General features: G+C 42.1%; 1 protein-coding gene across 1 annotated transcript in view; it reads left to right on the top strand.

Moving 5' to 3' along the window:
- The window catches only part of CACHD1 (cache domain containing 1), a 154,210-nt gene that overhangs the window by 98,710 nt on the left and 33,046 nt on the right, over positions 1-22,454 (top strand). The window contains exons 6-14 of the mRNA XM_066597687.1: positions 1,611-1,755; positions 5,633-5,849; positions 11,733-11,882; positions 13,804-14,037; positions 15,982-16,131; positions 18,377-18,500; positions 21,013-21,130; positions 21,945-22,113; positions 22,202-22,344. Coding sequence (XP_066453784.1) covers positions 1,611-1,755; positions 5,633-5,849; positions 11,733-11,882; positions 13,804-14,037; positions 15,982-16,131; positions 18,377-18,500; positions 21,013-21,130; positions 21,945-22,113; positions 22,202-22,344 — 1,450 coding nt within the window. The remainder of the gene's footprint in view (positions 1-1,610; positions 1,756-5,632; positions 5,850-11,732; positions 11,883-13,803; positions 14,038-15,981; positions 16,132-18,376; positions 18,501-21,012; positions 21,131-21,944; positions 22,114-22,201; positions 22,345-22,454) is intronic.

Below are 22,454 nucleotides of genomic sequence, written 5' to 3'. Positions count from 1 at the left end.
GAGCGATTTATCAGCCCGTGTAAAAGGGTCCTAATCCTGAATGTGTCTTCAGATGTTGCCTGGCAGGGAAAGCAAAAAATAGGCGAGATGCATCTTAATGTTTCCACTTGTTTGTTAACACCAGAGATGAGCTGCACCAGTCTGCTTAGGTTGCCACTTATCACCACCTACATGGCCGACCTTACCTATGTTCTACCTGTGCAGTTGCTTCGGGCGCTGGCCACCAGCTTGTCCAGGAAGATGGGAGTCACCAAGAAGATGTAGGTTAGGTGCGATCACCTCCCTTAGGTCTACCTGGCCAGATCATCTTTCTCTATGTGGCAGCATTTTGTAGAGCTTACAAATATCCTCCCGCTGGCTCTGTTTCCTCCCTTGTGATGATCCAAGGTGCAGCTGTCAGCCCATTGGCACCCCCAAAACACAATTGCTTAGTTCTGCCACTGTGTTTGTGATATGACCTTGGCTCTGGCGGTGTATTTATGTACTGAGGTGCTGGCGATGTATTTGTGTTATAAGCTTGGCTGTATTTGTGTACTTAGCTTGCTTCTGGCGCTGTATTTGTGCCATGCGCGTGCGGCGCTGTATTTGTGCCATGCGCGTGCGGCGCTGTATTTGTGCCATGCGCTTGCTTCTGGTGTCGGTGTGTTGCTCTCTTGCTGCTTTCTGCATAAGCAGAATACAGGCAGACTTCCTTTCAATGATTTTATATATATATATAATTTTTTTTTCCTTAGGCGGGAAGGGCTCTGCACAGGGTGGCATCTACAATGTGATGCAGCAGCCAAAAAGGCAAACACAACTCTGGGATGTATTAAGAGAAGCATAGAGTCTAGATCACATGAGGTCATTATCACCCTCTACTCTTCTTTAGTCAGACCTCATCTGGAATACTGTGTCCAGTTCTGGGCACCCCACTTTAAAAAAGACAGAGAAACTGGAGCAACTTCAGAGAAGTTACCAAGATGGTGAGCGGTCTGCAAATCATGTCCTATGAGGAACGGTTAAAGAATCTGGGAATGTTTAGCTTGCAGAAGAGAAGGCTGAGAGGAGACTTAATAGCTGTCTACAAATATCTGAAGGGCTGTCACACTGCAGAGGGATCAGCCCTATTCTCATCTGCACAAGGAAAGACCAGAAGCAATGGGATGAAACTGAAAGGGAGGAGACACAGATTAGATATTAGACAGTGAGGGGGGATCAATGAGTGGAACAGGTTACCACAGGAGGTGGTGAGTTCTCCTTTAGTGGAAGTGTTCAAACAAAGGCTGGACAGACATCTGCCTGGGATGATTCAGTGATCCTGCACTGAGCAGGGGGTTGGACCCGATGACCCTGGAGGTCCCTTCCAACTCTACCATTCTATCATTCTATGATCTAACCTAGGCTGCCACTAACCACCTATGTTTACTAATAGGCTATTGTGTTGATTAGATTTCTCCTGTAGACTAGGGATCACCCATTGACTGTTTCTAATTGCATGTCAGCCATCTTGGAGTGCGGTGGTGACATGATGGTGGATTACCAGTTTTGAAGAAATGAATTTCACTTGCAAAATGTGAATTTAAAATGTGAAATATTTAACTAGATGAAATCTGTTCTTCTCTCATTAGACCCATTTATGTCTCCACGGTGAGGCCACAGTCCAAGCATATTGTTGTCATCATGGACCACGGAGCATCAATCACAGAGACGCAACTGCAGATCGCCAAAGACGCCGCACAGATCATCCTCAACTCAATTGACGAACACGATAAGGTGACTGATTTCTGTCAGGAATAGATTATTGTAACTTTAAGGGTGGTCATAAGTTTTCAAAGAGTTCTATGCGAAGGCAAAAGAAAATAATTTAAACTTGGGACACTTATCCCCTTATTCTGTGGATAGGGAATGATTGGAGGGGTCCACCCACTGGAACCCCCATATATCTTGAGACCGGGTGTCCCCAGTATGATTGGAGTGGTGGCTGAATATGCTTGCTGCCATTCTCTTCATCTCTGAGGTTGGTGATTGCTCTGCTCTGCTTCTCTCCAACCATCCTGTAGAGTTGAATGGAGCAGCAGCCCTCATGCTTGCTTGCTCCTCTATTCGCAGCAAGCTAATATGTTTCCATTTACTGACTGCAAGCAAAAGAAACGGTGATGAAGTTAGAACTTCTTGGGTGCGTCATCCATGTAAACTAAATTCAAGGGAGAATTAAGGCGAGCCCTGTTTAAGAGGAAGGATATTTTTGATGAGGTCCCATGTAGAGCTCCTATCCACTGGCTATTAGACATGGACTGGAGAGATGGGGTTTTAGGCGCCACACCCTTTTACTTGCAAACACTGGTGGACACCTGAGTAGCCACCCATACTTATAGTGACACGGATGATCACTTTAGGATTTGGTGATTGGTGGCCATTGGCTCTTGCTGGCTTGCCTTTTGTAGGGGGCATGTGGTTGATCAGACCTTTGCGCACTTCTTGTGTGGCACATTCGTAATTGCTTGGGATACAGCGCACCTCAAAATGAGCAAAACGACTGATCTGGTGATGGGATCTCATTTTCTATTGGTCTCCAGTTTGTCCACTGGGTTCCTGAATACATTCTCTACAGACCGGACACATGGGTTTGGGTAGAATGAGGTTTGGAAGAATTGAAGCCTTGTATTGTAAGACATGGTAGGTGTTTGACTTAAAGCAGGGACGTAACTAGAGGGAATGCGGTTGCACCCGGCCCAGGACCCTTAGGAGGCCCATAAGGTCTCTCTTCTCCATATAGGGAGCCTAGTAGTATGAATAAACCATTCTAGTTGGGGGCCCATTCTTCTTACAGGTTTTGCTTAGGGGCCCAGGAGCTTCAAGTTACTTCTCTGACATAAAGGAAACGTTATCCTTCAGCAAATCTCAACGTATAAATTTAACAAAGTGCATCTGCAGCGAGTTCCTTCAACCCTTCCCTTTCAAACGTCTCTGAGCATGAATGTAAGAGAAGGACCTTCTTGTATTCCTTATGATCTTAGCCTTTTGGCTTGGCAGTGTGGACATGGAATTTCTATGGAAGGAAGGAGACAAGCAGCTGCCTGACACGTGATACTGCTCATCTCTGGTGAAGATCTAATGTGTTCGGTCCCTGTGTTCATTGATAGCATCTTGGAAGATGGTTCACACCTATTTTCCTGCTCCGTTATGGGAGCAGTAAAGTAGAATCTCCAAACGGACCTGCTTTATGATTGAACTGAACGGATCCTATTGACTATAATAAAGTCCATTCGGTCTTTGGCCGGCCGGCATTTTACCAGATGAAACCGTCTTGCATGAAGCTTTTCATACCAGATCTGCGATGGAGGCTTCACTCTCTGCCTACAGTTCCTCAAAACTACCATGGACAAAACAAAAATGCTGTAGCAAACGTGGGACCCATTCACACCTGCATTTAGGGCTTCAGTCACAATTCTATTTCTCTATTCTGTTTTTGGAGGAGAATACCCGAATTAAAATGGAAATAACCCCCCCCCCATTGATCTCAATGGGTTTTCAAATAAATGGGAAAACTTTCAGTGTGCTTCCGTTCCATGAGGCCACCAGTTTTTTAACAGGAGCAAATAACCCTGCAGATGGCGCTATTTGGTTCATGTAAAAAAAACAAAAACCTGAAGCTTAAATGGAAATCTGTTTGTTTCTGTTCTGTTGTTTTCCATTCTTAAAAACCCCATGGAATTCGGAAGCGTTTAAAGGCGTGGTCCAGTTGAAAATTGATGGCCTACTTGCAGCATATGCCATCAGTAATAAATGGCCGGTGGGCTGCCATCTTGGCCTGCAGTACCAGGCGGCACGACTGCAGTGAAAATAAGGCTGTTTGCTTTCTGCACAAATCGACTCAGTGTGCAGCTGATTGGCAGCGGACCCCCATTGTTCTACTATTGTCCTATCCTGAGGACATGCCATCAGTAGCTTAAGGCCCAATTAGACACAATGATTATTGCTCAAAAGCCAAAAATCGTTGCATCTAAACGCGCAGACATCATGCACTGTTCGTGCACTATTCGTTCATCGCTCATTTCTAGTCAGCTTGAAATGAGTGATGAGCCTTATCAGCACCGCACACTGATATCTCAGCGGGCGGTGGTGATAGCATTCTTTTAGCTGGTATCACACTGGCAGTTCTCAGCAGGATACCAGCTGAAAGCACCAAGAACAATGCAGCTGTTTGCATGTTCAAAACAGCTGCATTGTTCTCCGAGCTGTTGCGGTGGTATCTGGTTCCACCTGCATAACTCTTAAGTAGCTAATTAGCACTTATATTATTTATAATTATAGAATTTGAGTTCTGCAAAGATGATCTCTCAAAACTGTCAATCAAATTGTCGTTGGAGCATGATCGCTCAAAAATGGTTAGTGTAAATGGGCCTTTATAAATGGTAGGTAAAGGTAAAGTCCCTTGGTGCAAGCACGGAGTCATGACTGGCTCCTAGAATGACGTTTAATTGGCAGACTGTTTTTGCGGGGTGGTTTGCCATTGCCTTCCCCAGTCATCTTTTACCCCCCACCAAGCTGGGTACTCATTTTACTGACCTTGGAAGGATGGGAAAAAACACCCAGTAAGCCTAAACATAGGCTAAAAGCTAATGTGAAATGAGCCCTTAAAGGGTATGACTAGGATTAAGGGGTTACCCAGCCGTCAAAAAAAAAAAAAAAAGGTTTGTCATCCAATCCCCTGCTGCTCCCATTGTAACAGTACCTGATACGCCGTCCGCCTCCATTCACAGTAAACAGGCAGTCAATCGCAGATGAACAACTGCCTGTTTACACGTGCCGATCATCATTTCATTCATTTATTTATTTTTATTGCGTGAACTGAGCGCCAAGCGGTAAGCGAAAAAATTATCCTTCCTTGTTCAGTTGCGGGCAGCATTTATACTGAACAATTATCGCTCATTTGTGCGCAATCCAGCAATAATCTGAATAATTGTTGAAAATAGAACGTGCTCCGTTTTTTTTTTTTTGTTTTGTTTTGTTTTTTACACACAACAGAAATACACAGCGAAAATTCGCAAATGCAAATGAACCCATCAAAATCAATGTGTTCTATTTGCGGCGCATTGTGCATGTAAAGAAACGTGCGTAACACAGTACTGTATTACACTCAGTGCTAAAAGGACCCTAAGAAATCTCCATTCCCTTTTAGCCTTGTGTTGGGGTAGGGAACCTTAGCGCCACCAACTGGTCTAGGAATTCACACCGCACCATCTAGTGGAAGCTGAGGGTAATTGCAGTTGCTCTATAAGACTTGGCAGAAGCCTCCGCATATTCTTACCTACAGCGCAGGCTGCACGAGTCCTGGTCTGATTGAGTGGCAGAAGTAGGGAGATAAGAAATGCATTTTACATATTTTGGGACGGCTGACAAGTAAAATACTTGCTAAATAAAAAGTAAGCAAAATGTTTAGAGATAAATGGAGTCTTTGGCAGCGGAGCAGAGCGAGCGCGGCACATCTGCGATCTCCGTACGTCTCTGGGAATGTTCCTCTGGACATTGGGTGTGAAGAGGAATAACAATGTTGTAGACAAATGTTTTTACAAGGTCAGCTGTGCGGCGGCCGCAGGAGCTTTCCATCCTCTTCAGCTTGGAAACACCAGAATCTTCTCTCTTCCAGATCTCTGTCCTAACCGTGGCCGATGTGGTGAGAACCTGCTCTCTGGACCAATGTTACAAAACCTTCCTGTCCCCGGCCACTAGCGAGACCAAAAGAGAGATGGCCAGCTTTGTGGGGAGTATCAAGTCCTCGGACGGGCCCACGCAGCACGCGCTCGGCTTTCAGAAGGCGTTCCAGCTGATAAGGAATACAAATAACGGCACCAAAATGCAACCAAGTAAGAAATAGAACAAATAGGCAAAGTCATAAAGAAACTGCAACAATAAATGTAAAATGTATCTTTTTATATTCTTTACTGGAATGCTCTCCAATGTTGCAAAACTAAAATTCCCAGCATGCCCGTGACAGCTGCGGGGTTTTACTTTAAGCAGTACATGATTGGTTGCCATGAACAACGTCACATTTACCTAGTTGTCTAGCCATAGCCTGAAAATTGAAGGGGGTTCTCCACTTTTGTCAAACCATCAGTAGAGCAGCTGTATTCCCATTACAGATATCTGCGTAAGTCATAAACGGGGTCATGTGATCGCTGGAGTTAATCATCAGCTGAAGTGAACCGGTCATTAGCTACAGTGATCACATGGCCATAGTGTCAGTGACGTCATCGCTTAGCAAATCTTGTCCCCAGATAACCCCTTCACAATTTTTTTTTTTTTTTAGGCTTTCTGGAAAATGACAACCTAATTGGTTGCTTAGCTGCTCCTCTTTATTTGTACTTGTTTCCATGGCCCTTTATTGGAGTCACGTCTAAGGCGATCAGCTGAAATGCAAAGCCGTGCTGGCTGTACTAAGGAGGTTGTGCCAAGTTATGAAGTTGTCCCCTAGCCACATGACAGGCGATAACTTTATGCTCAATGGGGATCCAACTGCTAGGACAGATCTTGAGAACATGAATTAAGCGGCAGTTGCGAATACGCACCATGGCTCCGTTAATTTCGTCCGGAATCCTGGAAATTGCAGAGTACGAGTGCTTTGCAATCTCCGGCGTTGTAATTGAAATCAATGGAGCAATGTCGTGCATGCATGACCGCTGCAATGTGGAGACCTTTGGGAATTCCCTTTCTCGAGATCCATGGGGGTCCCAGAAGTTGGACCTTCATGATCATAAAGTTATCCTGTATCCACAAGGTAGGGATAATTATATAACTTGGTGCAACCCCTTTAAAGAGTACCTGCCCATGCACTTCAGAGCGCTCCTGCTCCACTGGCTTTTTGCATTTCTATCCGGCAGCTGAAGATTTTCTCATATAGCCCAATATAGCGCTATTTGGGGCGTCTTCAGCTGCCGAAAGGATCCGAAAACGGCCAACTGAAGAGCATTCCAAAGTGCAGGTAAGTATTGGATGAGCGTTCCATATATCAAGAATTGTAATTTAATTCTTCATCTACTGTAGAGCTTGTGTTTGTGGGCTCCTTGGAGCTCCCTGAAATTCGCACTGGGAAAGGGGAAAGCAAGAGTATTAAATAATGATGTTCCCATATTCCTTGGTAGCTATTCTTGTACATAAGGCATTTGAAAAATGGGTGCCATCTTGGCGCTGCCCCTTTAAGTATTCCTCTATGAATGGCCCTCGTGCTGTTATTACACTTGTGATGATATTATGTTCCTTTACAACAATGATTCACTTTAAAGGGAATACCAGGTAGAAAACCAAATACTTGTCTAATGTTTGCAGAAGGAAACGTCTTCACACAATACAGTATGCGAGTCCTTTCATCCTGCGCCAGGTCCGGGTTCAGAGGCTCCTGGCACTGTTTACCCACTCGTAGAGTGCAGCGGTAATTGCCAGGTTTTGCAGTTGGTAAACTTGCCGGCAGTCTCAGCAAACAGACTAAAGATTAATGTCACTGGGTTATGAATTTTCACGGAAACTTGCAGAAGACTCCGCCTGTCAGAAAAAGGTGCAAGACCTTATAAGAAGCCTGCAGATTGTCTAGTTTTCTGGATGGCTCTCACACCTGTTACCCTGGAATCTACATAGTTACCTGTGGTTATCCATTAACATGACTGAAGGCGTCACCTCACATGTGTGCAAGCTAAGCACTCCACAAGACAGTGATTCCAATTCTTCTATTTAGTCCTGTTGTAGTATAATATATTCTTGTACATAGGGGGCAGTATTATAGTAGTTATATTCTTGTACATAGGGGGCAGTATTATAGTAGTTATATTCTTGTACATAGAGGGCAGTATTATAGTAGTTATATTCTTGTACATAGGGAGCAGTATTATAGTAGTTATATTCTTGTACATAGAGGGCAGTATTATAGTAGTTATATTCTTGTACATAGGGAGCAGTATTATAGTAGTTATATTCTTGTACATAGGGGGCAGTATTATAGTAGTTATATTGTTGTACATAGGGGGCAGTATTATAGTAGTTATATTCTTGTACATAGGGGGCAGTATTATAGTAGTTATATTCTTGTACATAGGGGGCAGTATTATAGTAGTTATATTCTTGTACATAGGGGGCAGTATTATAGTAGTTATATTGTTGTACATAGGGGCAGTATTATAGTAGTTATATTCTTGTACATAGGGAGCAGTATTATAGTAGATATATTCTTGTACATAGGAGCAGTATTATAGTAGTTATATTCTTGTACATAGGGGGGCAGTATTATAGTAGTTATATTCTTGTACATAGGGGGCAGTATTATAGTAGTTATATTCTTGTACATAGGGGGCAGTATTATAGTAGTTATATTCCTGTACATAGGGGGTAGTATTATAGTAGTTATATTCTTGTACATAGGGGGCAGTATTATAGCAGTTATATTCTTGTACATAGGGGGCAGTATTATAGTAGTTATATTCTTGTACATAGGGGCAGTATTATAGTAGTTATATTCTTGTACATAGGAGGCAGTATTATAGTAGTTATATTCTTGTACATAGGGGGCAGTATTATAGTAGTTATATTCTTGTACATAGGGGGCAGTATTATAGTAGTTATATTCTTGTACATAGGGGGCAGTATTATAGTAGTTATATTCTTGCACATAGGGGGCAGTATTATAGTAGTTGTATTCTTGTATATAGAGAGCAGTATTATAGTAGTTATATTATTGTATATAGAGGGCCATATTATAGTAGTTATATTCTTGTACATAGGGGGCAGTATTATAGTAATTTATATTTTGGTACATAGGGGGCAGTATTATAGTAGTTATATTATTGTATATAGAGGGCTGTATTGTAGTAGTTATATTCTTGTACATAGGGGGCAGTATTATAGTAGTTATATTCTTGTACATAGGGGGCAGTATTATAGTAGTTATATTCTTGTACATAGGGGGCAGTATTATAGTAGTTATATTCTTGTACATAGGGGGCAGTATTATAGTAGTTATATTCTTGTACATAGGGGGCAGTATTATAGTAATTTATATTTTGGTACATAGGGGGCAGTATTATAGTAGTTATATTATTGTATATAGAGGGCTGTATTGTAGTAGTTATATTCTTGTACATAGGGGGCAGTATTATAGTAGTTATATTCTTGTACATAGGGGGCAGTATTATAGTAGTTATATTCTTGTACATAGGGGGCAGTATTATAGTAGTTATATTCTTGTACATAGGGGGCAGTATTATAGTAGTTATATTCTTGTACATAGGGGGCAGTATTATAGTAGTTATATTCTTGTACATAGGGGGCAGTATTATAGTAATTTATATTTTGGTACATAGGGGGCAGTATTATAGTAGTTATATTATTGTATATAGAGGGCTGTATTGTAGTAGTTATATTCTTGTACATAGGGGGCAGTATTATAGTAGTTATATTCTTGTACATAGGGGGCAGTATTATAGTAGTTATATTCTTGTACATAGGGGGCAGTATTATAGTAGTTATATTCTTGTACATAGGGGGCAGTATTATAGTAGTTATATTCTTGTACATAGGGGGCAGTATTTTAGTAGTTATATTCTTGTACATAGAGGGCAGTATTATAGTAGTTATATTCTTGTACATAGGGGGCAGTATTATAGCAGTTATATTCTTGTACATAGGGGGCAGTATTATAGTAGTTATATTCTTGTACATAGGGGCAGTATTATAGCAGTTATATTCTTGTACAAAGGGGGCAGTATTATAGTAAATATATTCTTGTATACAGGGGGCAGTATTATAGTAGTTATTCTTAGTCACTTAACTTTTGTGAGACAGAAATGATCTGAGAATTGTTGCCAGCTTTGATACTCATTGCAACTGCTTTGATCTGTCCAGCAGCCATATAGGTTTTCGGCCAACTTTTCCCAGAATCATTGGTTGTTCAGGGGAAAATGCTCTTTAATATACAAAACCGCTTTTGGAGGCACGAAGCAAAAACACTCTACGATCGCTAATAAAACTTCAGCTGCTTTCTGGTGTATGAAAACCGCAGCTTCGGCGCTCACCAGCGGGACGTTTACCCCTAAACTAGTCCCTAATGAATGAACCTGAAACCACTCATACCCTTAATTATGGAGCAGATGTTTATTAATAGAAATGTATTATATTTATGCCGCTCCAGATTCTCCCCAGTGGGGTTTAAAATAAAGCATCACAATAAAGCAATGTGCGGGTTATAGGCCAAGTACAGAATGCAGACAATGCCTGCTCTGTTTGTAGGCTGCCAATAAAATAGATATTGTGTGAAATCCGGCTGTGTTACATATCAGCGGTGTCCCTGTATAGCCACATGGCGTGCAGTCATTAGTCTCATTTTTCTTCATGTGTATATATTATACGTTTGTGTGTGTATATGTATGTATTATGTTTTTGGAACCTCTTGTTACTCTCGTTACCAATGAGAACGGATGTTCATTGCAGGACTCCTATTGTTCTTCAGGGGGAATCTGTTTTCTCAGCATTCTGCTTTTCGACTTCGTCTTGGCATTTTAGACTCAAAGCAAGAACCCGCCAACATTCTTTTTTTTTCTTTCATTTTTCATCCCCTATTACTTAAGGAAGGAATCCTCTTTTGGCAGAGGTTTGCTACAATGCATAAAGCTTGGTGTAATTGGTAGGTGTTTGTATAAATGCAGGGCACTGCTTCCAGTTTTTTTTTTCTATGACTTCCCTATGCCTTAAATTAAAAGGGTTTACCAGGGAAATACTGCTTGTGACCTGCCCTCAGAGTAGGTCATCAACAGTTTATTGGCTGGAGTCCACCACTAGGGATCCAGTGCCATAACACACAGGGGTATGGAGCACAAGCAATTAGCTCCGACCGCTGTGTAGTGGCTGACGCTTGTAATGGCAGGCGCTATTCTTTTTTTATTTTAATGGGAAATATGCCTGCAATTACAAGTGTCAACCACTATGCAGGATTTGGAGCCATTTGCTTCTTCTCTGACCCCTGTGTATTGAATTGGGCTGACAGCAGGCGTCCCATCAGCTAGGATCCCAAGTAGTGCACCCCAATGTAGGGTGCAATGCATGTGTCTGAAAAACCCATTCAATACACATGCATTACACCCTCCCTTATAGGCATTGTCCTCTACTACCTTTTTTACCTCCAAGAAAGAAGCCTTCCCAAGTATTTCTCCATCTGTAAACTGTTGATAGCCTGTCCTAAGGATAGGCCGTCAATACTAAATCGGCGATTTTCTGTCACCTAGAATCCCCGGTGAACAGCTATTTCCTCGATCAGTGTGCTCGTGTACTTGTCTGCTTCCTGCAGCAATCCGCTATCTCCGTTCCCACTGCAGTGGCCAGACTTGGTATTGCAGCGGAAAGTTCCATTCATTTCAATACCTGCTTCTTCCTGGATTGGACGAAGAAATTCCATTGTGCCGCCTAGAGCACAAGAATGGAGCAGTCTGTAGGGAAAGCTCTTATTTTCCTAAATCTTGCACTTTGCCAGAATGTAGCTACAGACCATACGTAAATTCTAAAATCCTTGTTACCAGAGAACAATAGCGTTTGCGAAATAAAAGGGTTTGTTACATTATATCCGATTTCACAAGGGTGTTTTATTTCCCCCCCTCTTGGGTTATATCAGCACATGTCTTATTCCTTTTAGGTTTTTGTAAGGAACACACGGTTGGGTGAAATTTTTTGATCATATTGTAAGACTGGTTTCGTTTTTTTTTTTCCTTTCCCAGATACAGACATGGTGATTATCTATTTATCTGCTGGAATCACCTCAAAGGATTCCTCTGAAGAGGATAAGAAATCCACACTGAGAGTTATTAATGAAGAGAACAGTCAGCTGAACAATTCGGTCATGATCCTTACCTATGCCGTTATGAACGGTGAGTCTGCTCTGCCATGTTATAGCAGGAGAAGGGGATGAGACTCCATTACTTAATATATCCAAGATACCAAGACCGAACATGTTGGTTCTCCTCCTCCAGCTGAGCGTGGTCCCTGCATCCCCTATTCATCGTAATAGAGCTTGCACAAGTACACTGCTCTACCAAAAGTAAGGTAACACCTGAGCAAAAATAAAAAGTAGTATTTATATCCATATGTTACTGTTTAGTGGGGCCTGCTTTGACCTTAATGACATTGAATACTCTTCGTGGCATACTTTCTGCTAACGTCTGATATACTTCAGCTGGTATTTCCCTCCATTCATCCTGCAAATGTCCTGTTTTCTCAAACAAGATGGACACTGTTCATATTTCCTGACCTGATGTTCCAGTTTGTCCCAGAGATGTTCAGTAGGGTTGAGGCCGGAACTCTGTGCAGCCAGTCCAATCTTGGAACATCCATATCTTCAAACCCATGTAAAACAGCGTTGGATCTGTGACAAGGCACTTAGTCTTGTAGGAGGTATTGCTGACCATTCCCAGAGTATTGTCACATTGTTGACAGCACATTATTGTCTAGAATGTCTAAGTACACCTCCGTGTTCATGGTTCTTCCCACTGCAACCAACAGACTGCGACCGTGCCATGTAAAACATCCCGAAACTATAAAGGAACCTCCGACGTACTTGACCATTGGCACAGTACAGTCAAGTAAAAAGTGTTCCTCAAGCCTCCCCCACACCCTGGTACATCTATCCGATCTGAAGATGGAGTAGGGTAGTAGGGTGATTGGTAACTCCATAGAATGTTCTTCCATTGCTCAACTGTGCAATGACGATTCTCATTGCACCATTGTAGATGGGCCAATGCATCTACTTTAAAAGTGCTCGGCAAATGTTTGCAAGATGAATGGAAGGAAATACCAGCTGAAGTGTATCAGACATTAGTAGAAAATATGCGAGAGTATCCAATGTCATTAGTGCCAAAGGAGCACCACTAAGTAATTACATATGGAAATAAATACTATGTTTGATTCTTAGGCTTGCCTGTCCACGGGGGTTGCGGAAGCCGCCACCTGGGAGCAGGAACCTGCAGACGGATCTCTGCGGTCAGCCTATCATAACAGGCTGACCGCGGAGAATCGCTGCAATTCGCAGCAGGCTGCGAATTGCCCTCCGCGAGCGGGGAATAGCTGTGATTCTCTGCTCGTGGAAAGAGGGGCTGCGCTTTCCATAGAAAGGCTATGGAATGCATGCATTGCATTCCCCGTGGCCAGATTATCGCCGTGGGGAACGCAATGTAAAAACGCCCGTGGACAGGCAGCCTTACTCGGGTGTCCAATTACTTTTGCTAGGTTAGTGTATACAAGTATGGCCACCACTCTGACAGGCGCAGGGATTTAAATTACTTTCACACCTGCCGAATTCTCAGCCTGATATATCCAGCACCGTTTAACACGGATGTAGATCGCTGCTTGTGTAATTTCTTTTATGTGAGCTGAACAGCAGCTTACAGGGACGAACGATTGCTAGTATGATCGCACAGCCCCGTAGTCTAGCGGTACATTTCCCTGTTCACACGGGGAGACGTACAGTCAACCAGCGTGGTACGCTAACTGAAAATCTGTAATCAGCTGGCGAACAAGCGTGTACTTGTTAGCTTTTTATCATTGGCCTTTTTTAGATGGGACGATTAGTCAATGAACAAGCTTTCAGAGGATTGCGTGAGCCCGATAATTGGGCCTTGTAAAAGGAGCTTTACACTCTCCCCAGCAAGATCAATGGGAGTACCAGAGGTCGCCCATACACTGAAGTCCTGTACAATATGCCTGAAATGTCTATAGCGGTGGACCCAACCTCAAATCTACGAAAATGCGTTGTGTTCTGTCCTCTTCTTTTCTTGACTTCTCTTTTCTTTTTAGACGGAGTGACTGGTATAAAGGAGTTGGCCTTCCTCCGTGACCTAGCAGAGCAGAACTCCGCCAAGTATGGCTTTTCGGATAAGAGCGGACTTCCTGTCACCAAGGGGAGCATGATGGTCCTAAATCAGCTCAGCAACCTGGAGACAACAGTGGGAAGATTTTATACAAACCTCCCAAACCGTATGATCGACGAGGCGGTGTTCAGCCTTCCGTACTCTGACGAGATGGGTGACGGTACGTCCTAACATTTCTATGTGGACACTGTGTTATAGCGGTTGTAAGTGCATGTTCTGAGTTTGTAGATGTTCAATTTTTTCTTCTTTCCTTCCGACTTGGAATTTGTCAGTCCTTTTTTTGTAATATCAAGCTTACTTCCATTGTGCACCATTTCTCAGTTTTCTGTATGCAGCCAATAATGTAAAGGGAGGTGTTCACGTATGTCACTGTGGGTATGGGACGTTGTCACTTAAAAGGGATTTCTAGTTAAAAACTATTGATAGCATATTCTTAGGATGGATCATCAATACTACATCAGTGAGGATCTGCCGCCTGAGACGCATACCAATCTGCTGTCCACCTAACTGGTGTGCTGGTGTAATCTGCTGATTTCTGCAGGAATCAGACAATTTAATTCCCAGTGGCCAGGCTTGTTATTGCAGTTATTGAAATGAATGCACTCTTCAGCTGCAATACCAAGTCCTGCCACTGCAGTGGGAACAGAGTTTTCAGCTTCCTGCAGAAATTAGTTAAGCGCACAAGCTCACCGATCCATATAATAAGCTGATCAGCAGGGATTCTGGTTGATTCTTGGGACACACAATCAATAGTTTACAACTGGACAACTGCTTGTAATCTTCGTCCTTGCATCACAGCATTAGCTGTTAGGCCTATGGATGCTGTTTTTCACATAAATACAGTTGCAATGTATCAGTACAGGCAGAACATTGACCACAGTTGTCAACGTTTGCTAAGATCCATCAAGCAGAATCAGAAGAGGGGTGCAAAATAATTTTTTGCGTTGTACCCCGACCATTTTTAGGACACAGCTCTAACCTACAGTGTTTGAAAAAGAGATGGAACATATGACTTCCTTCAACACACCCTGCAAAGAATGCAGACCCCAAACTACTGAAAGAAATATAGATCACACACAAGACCCTCTGAATAGATATATATATATATACCCCAGGCATGTATGTACCCATCACTCCCCGTTCCTGCAGTCTTACTCACTTTCTAGCGCTGCTGTAGACCTCTTGCTATCGGCTGGCTTGTGGATGTTGTATGCCTCAGCGCCCTTTATGGGAGAGAAGTATAAGGTATGATTTTAAAGAGGGTTGCACTAAAATAAACTTTTGTCACCTATTCACACCTATCCAGGTCACTACTGACACCTCCACCGATCCTGAGAACAAGGGTCCCTCCTGCCCCGCCCCCTTTCCCCGCAGTGAAGAAGAGATTGAATGGAGCATGCACTCGTCTATTTCCGTCAGTCCCATTGAATCGAATGGAGCTGCAGCTGCGCTTACGTGGCCACTGCTCTGTTCACTCAGATGTCGCTGCGGTTGGGAGAAACGACCCTGCAGGAAAAAAGAGGAGGAGTAATACGAGAGATCTTTGTGAGTCTCAGCAGAGATCCCCACCAATCCGACTTTCTTATCACTTAGCCTATGGATAGGTGATAAAAGTTGATTGTGGTACAACCTCTTTAAAGACACTGGGTTACCCAAGATACTTAGTGTTTTGTTTTGGGGTTCTCCTCATCCCCATGAATCCAGGATATCTACCCTATTTCTGTCCAGACTTTATCGTGCAAGTTGGCAAGTATTCGATGTCTTCGATCCAAACACAATACTAGTACAAATTGATGCTCTTGGCCGATGGCTCTTGCCTACACTGATACATTGTAATAGACTGTAGTTGTATCCAAGTATAGCACTCGGTGAAGACGAGTATTCTGCCTCTGCGAGGAGGATTCTTCTGTTGGTTCACATCAAGCAAAGGTCTTGAAAAATGGTTACAAAGAAAAGCTCAAGGTCTGTTTAGAAATTAGCAAAACCTTTCATTCCAAAATGACCCAACTGGAAAACTTCTTTACTCTTTTTCTTAATTTTTCCCGTAATTGCTGTAATTTTCCCTCCTGTTATATTAAACACCTGCACTTTCTGTGTTTTTCAGGTCTGATTATGACCGTCAGCAAGCCGTGTTATTTTGGGAACCTTCTCCTGGGAATCGTGGGTGTAGACGTTAACCTCGCTTACATCCTCGAGGACGTTACCTACTACCAAGACTCGCTGGCCTCGTACACATTTCTCATAGATAACAAAGGTATCTTTGTGATCCGGCAGGGCAGGAGTGCCGCAGCGCATACCATTGAAGTGGTGTAACCCTTTGCTAGGCACCGTGTTGTGCTTTTTCCAAGGCTTACGTCTGACTGTAACAATAAACAGTCATCTGCAGAGAATGGCAGGCTATCCTGAAGTTGCCTCACAACTGCAAATTTTGGCTAGGAAACAGATAAATATTAAGTGTCTCCGAGAGAAAAAAAAATGATTTCAGATCAAATAGCAGTTGGACCAACCTGCAAGATAAACAGCTCGGTAACTGTGGTGCCAAGGCACTTGGCACATTATATAGGATTTTACAACCTTGGCTGAGAGTACAGTCAGTCAGTGCTGGGAGCGGCACGGGAACATGTGGTTATTTTACGCACTCAAATCTATGACCACTTTTACAGCTGTCAGACACTGGTGTTTTCGTTAAAGGATCATTTGCAGCAACAGGTCAGCTTACAATTTGGTTAAGTAAACAGAAACGCTCCATTAGGCATCATCACACACAACCGTTCAATTTCCCTGCAGTGCCACCTTTGGAGAATTGGAGTATTGCACTGTTTCTATTGAAATCAATAGGCTGTTTACGTAATGCATGGTCATGTTGGGTCCTCCAGAATGGGGGACCCTCTTTATAACTGCACCCCACTCTTAAAGGGGTTGTGTCAAGTTATTAAGTTAACTCTTATCCATAACTTTATGACCAGTAGGGTTATAACTGCAGGGACCGCCACCTGTGAATGGAGAAGATGACTGGCAGGTGCTCCTCTGTTCCATACATGGGAGTGCTAGAGATAGCTGAATACTTGTACCTAGTGGTCGGAACGTCACATATGATAATGATCTCATCAGCTTTCTATTGGGGATATAACCTGGTATCATCCATTTAAGGGTCCAGAATGGGTTACCTGCTTCTATAAAAGTGGTTGTTCCAAGATAGACTTTTATTACCTATCTATAGGATAGGTGATTAAAGTCAGATCAATGCCAATAATGGGGGTCCCATGTCATCCTGTCCTTACTGCGAGCTTGCTGCACTCCCCCACAATAAGGAGAAGACTGATTGGAGCAATGCCTGTGTATGCGCTGTGCTGCTCCATCCATATTTAATGGGGCTTCTGGAGATAGAGTGAATCAGTTGGGAGCTGTACTGTGAGAACTCAGCCTTTCAGAGTTTCATCACCTATGGGATAGGTGATAAAAGTCCATCTTGATACAACCCTTTAAGTCCGAATTCCCTAATAAGACATTTGAAAATGGATTTTCTATAAAATCCCATTCACTTCAGTGGTTAGTCTGGACACGGCGTATTGTCACAGTGGCCTAACGGCAGAAGACAGGCCTTTGTCCGTGTGTACGGAGCCAGAAGCAAACGTTACCGTACACTTGGCAGCAGCCCTGGTTGGCATTGCATTGAATTTGATGGAAACAGTGCCTGCTATACTAACCAAGGCCACTGCAAGTTTATGGAGATTTCTGCATTCTGCTCCATACACAGCGGCCTGGAAATTACTTGATCAGCAGAGATCTTAAGCGGTAGACCTGAATCAACTGTAGATGACTTGTCCTGAAGATCATCAGTAGTTCAGAGGTGGACAATCCCTTTAAAGAGAACATGTCACTACGACAGACCTATTCTAATGAGGGCATTCGTATGATTGGGTAATAGAGTGGGAGTGCAACACTTAATGAAGTGTTAATTGGTATCATTTTTACCTTTTAATACTCATTATGCAAATATGCATTAGAAATCATATGGTAATAGAATGATTTTATGGCAGAAGCTCCAAACCATTCATTGGTTAAAGAGGACCTGCACTTCCACTTCGAAGCGCTCCTGCTCTGTTGTCCATTTTTGTCTCCTTTTGACAGCTGACTGCCCCGTATGGCACTATATAAGCGCTCTGTGGGACCGTCTTCAGCTGCCGGAAGGAGCCAAAAAACAGCCAATGGAGCAGGAGCGCTCCAAAGTGAAAGTGCAGGTCCTCTTGAAGCACAATTATCGTTTTTTTGTTGTTTAAGCATCCGTTTGATGGAGCCGCCAAACAGAACTGCAAAATACTTTGTTTCACTTCTATTTTGTACAGTTATTTTTTTGGAAAGCTGGATCCATCGAAAAAACGCTAATGTGAACATTGATGAATTGCAGGCATTGGGAAGAATTTCCAAACACTATAGTGTCACGAAAAATACTCTCTTTGGCATGTCATAAAACAATCATCCCTTTTTTTTCCTGCAAGGTTACACATTGATGCATCCCTCGCTGACCCGACCGTACCTGCTGGTAGAGCCCCCCCTGCACACGGATATTATACATTATGAGAACATTCCCAAGTTTTCGTTGGTTCGACAGAATATTCTCAGGTAAATTTTAACATTTAATACAGCCAATATTACTGACCTTATTTAGATAGGCCAAGACTAGTGTGTGCAGTGATCTTAGTAGGATCCAAGACTCGTTACTTTCTACAGATTATATGGGGTGTCTGTAAAAAGTGTAACCTTTTTTGCATCGCAGTCAAAGTGTATTTCAAACGAACCTTGACTGGAATTTAATGTGGCAGCAAATTGACAAAAGCAAATATGACAAATATATTCCATTACTACACTGCAAACATAAAACTGGAGCAATTTCACATGTCCCTGAAGCTTCTTTGATGGCCAAGGGTGAGAAATTCCCCATATGTCCATGTCAAGTAGAGACTGAAGGAGAATCAATAAACGCTCCATTCTGCAGTCTGACACCTCTTCAGAATGTTTGACTAAAGCAACATGTGTTATCTGCTCTGAATGATATAAATCACATGATACTACAATAGTACCCTGTGCACAAGAATGTAACTACTATAATACTGCCTATGTACAAGAATATAACTAGTATAATACTGCCTCCGATGTACAAGAATATAACTACTATAATACTGCCTCCGATGTACAAGAATATAACTACTATAATACTGCTCCCATGTACAAGAATATAACTACTATAATACTGCCTCCGATGTACAAAAATATAACTACTATAATACTGCTCCCTATGTACAAGAATATAACTACTATAATACTGCCCCTATGTACAAGAATATAACTACTATAATACTGCCCCCTATGTACAAGAATATAACTCCTATAATACTGCCCCCTATGTACAAGAATATAACTACTATAATACTGCCCCCTATGTACAAGAATATAACTACTATAATACTGCCCCTATGTACAAGAATATAACTACTATAATACTTCCCCCATATACAAGAATATAACTACTATAATACTTCCCCCATATACAAGAATATAACTACTATAATACTGCTCCCTATGTACAAGAATATAACTACTATAATACTGCCTCCTATGTACAAGAATATAACTACTATAATACTGCCCCCTATGTACAAGAATATAACTACTATAGTACTGCCCCCTATATACAAGAATATAACTACTATAATACTGCCCCCTATGTACAAGACTATAACTACTATAATACTGCCCCCTATGTACAAGACTATAACTACTATAATACTGCCCCCTGTGTACAAGACTATAACTACTATAATACTGCCCCCTATGTACAAGACTATAACTCCTATAATACTGCCCCCTATGTACAAGAATATAACTACTATAATACTGCCCCCTATGTACAAGAATATAACTACTATAATACTGCCCCCTATGTACAAGAATATAACTACTATAATACTGCCCCCTATGTACAAGAATATAACTACTATAATACTGTCCCCTATGTACAAGAATATAACTACTATAATACTGCCCCCTATGTACAAGAATATAACTACTATAATACTGCCCCCTATGTACAAGAATATAACTACTATAATACTGCCCCCTATGTACAAGAATATAACTACTATCATACTGCCCCCTATGTACAAGAATATAACTACTATAATACTGCCCCCTATGTACCAGAATATAACTACTATAATACTGCCCCCTATGTACAAGAATATAACTACTATAATACTGCCCCCTATGTACAAGAATATAACTACTATAATACTGCCCCCTATGTACAAGAATATAACTACTATAATACTGCCCCCTATGTACAAGAATATAAGTACTATAATACTGCCCCTATGTACAAGAATATAACTACTATAATACTGCCCCCTATGTACAAGAATATAACTACTATAATACTGCCCCCTATGTACAAGAATATAACTACTATCATACTGCCCCCTATGTACAAGAATATAACTACTATAATACTGCCCCCTATGTACCAGAATATAACTACTATAATACTGCCCCCTATGTACAAGAATATAACTACTATAATACTGCCCCCTATGTACAAGAATATAACTACTATAATACTGCCCCCTATGTACAAGAATATAACTACTATAATACTGCCCCCTATGTACAAGAATATAACTACTATAATACTGCCCCTATGTATAAGAATATAACTACTATAATACTGCCTCCTATGTACAAGAATATAACTACTATAATACTGCCCCCTATGTACAAGAATATAACTACTATAATACTGCCCCCTGAGGGTTATTGTAACCATTTGCACAAGTAGGGGATTATTTTATTAGGGAGATGAACTATGGATGTGAACTAATACATTTTCCCCAGTTTCCTTGTGTCTGTATGGTATGTGATTTCTGGTGTGAGTTTGGGTTCCCAAATGTCAACCTTTTTTATATTACCGTCTGTGTGGGGAATAGTGAGTGCTGCTTGTGTTGTGATCGGTAGTTTTCAGCGGTGGAACTGACAGATGATGACAGTCCTCAGAGCTGTGGATAGATGATGTTGGGTCTCTGTCACAGATAACTTGTGTATTTGTTTGCATGAGACATATCAGTGTCTGTTTCCTCCACAGCCTCCCCCTCGGCAGTCAGATTATTACGGTGCCTGTGAATTCCTCCCTGTCTTGGCACGTCAACAAGCTGCGAGACCCTGGGAAGGAGACGTACAATGTCAGCTATGCCTGGAAAATGGTAAGACCCTGCTAAGTGCCTGAATTGTAATCCTCTTTATTGTAATAAATGCATGTGGCTGGAATCACCAGGGGATGGAATCCAGATTTTCCCACATTAAAATAGGTTTTCTTCCAGTTCTATCAAATTATACTGTAAATAGGTTATGGTATCTGAACGCAGGATGATGTTTTGACCCTCTAAAAAATTGTCAATATACTACAAGTTCTCTTATACAATATCTTATAGAGTCACCAGCTTTTCATCATCATTTCAGAATTTATATAGTGAAGTGATTGCATTACTTATCCTGTACTGATCCAGATTTACATCCAGTATTATACTCCAGAGCTGCACTCATTATTCTGCTGGTGGAGTCACTGTGTACATACATTACTTATCCTGTACTGATCCTGAGTTACATCCAGTATTATACTCCAGAGCTGCACTCACTATTCTGCTGGTGGAGTCACTGTGTACATACATTACTTATCCTGTACTGATCCTGAATTACATCCTGTATTATACTCTAGAGCTGCACTCACTATTCAGCTGGTGGAGTCACTGTGTACATACATTACTTATCCTGTACTGATCCTCAGTTACATCCTGTATTATACCCCAGAGCTGCACTCACTATTCTGCTGGTGAAGTCACTGGGCAGTACTTGGGCAGTTTTTTCCTACATGAGGTCCCTGCATGGTATTAAAACAAGTTCCCATGATGCAAAGCATCAGAATTAACTGTGTGCCAAAACTGAACAAGCAGGGGATGCTGGTAGACCTCCGCTTATTGAGAGCTTGGACCTTTTGATGAGCTAATCCTTTCCCTACAGGTCCAGGACACCTCCTTTATCCTGTGCATTGTGGTGATCCAGCCAGAAATACCTGTCAAGCAGTTGAAGAACCTGAACACGGTCCCCAGCAGTAAGCTGCTGTACCATCGCCTGGATCTCCTGGGCCAGCCCTCTGCCTGCCTGCATTTCAAGCAGCTGGCTACTCTAGGTAAGGGGATGATTGCAGCTAATAGTCCAGTCTCTCCTTCCATAAAACATCTTCCGCCTTTTAGATAACCACTGACTTGATTTTACAGAAAGTCCTACCGTTATGTTGGCAGCCGGAAGTTTTTCCTCTCCGTATGAGCATCTGAGTCAGCCGGAGACTAAGCGAATGGTGGAGCACTACACGGCGTATCTCAGCGATAACACTCGGCTTATTGCAAACCCAGGCCTCAAGGTCGGTACAACAGAGTTCTCCAATCAGATGTCTGAACATAGTTACTATGTGGTCACATTTCGTATGTTGTAAGCACAGGGCTCTCTTGATCTGGTAGCCAAAGCAGTCTG

Source organism: Eleutherodactylus coqui, chromosome 3 (assembly GCF_035609145.1).
Source record: "Eleutherodactylus coqui strain aEleCoq1 chromosome 3, aEleCoq1.hap1, whole genome shotgun sequence".
NCBI lineage: Eukaryota > Metazoa > Chordata > Amphibia > Anura > Eleutherodactylidae > Eleutherodactylus > Eleutherodactylus coqui.
Note: the sequence above shows the minus strand (reverse complement) of the source record. Positions and strands in the feature narration are given on the sequence as shown.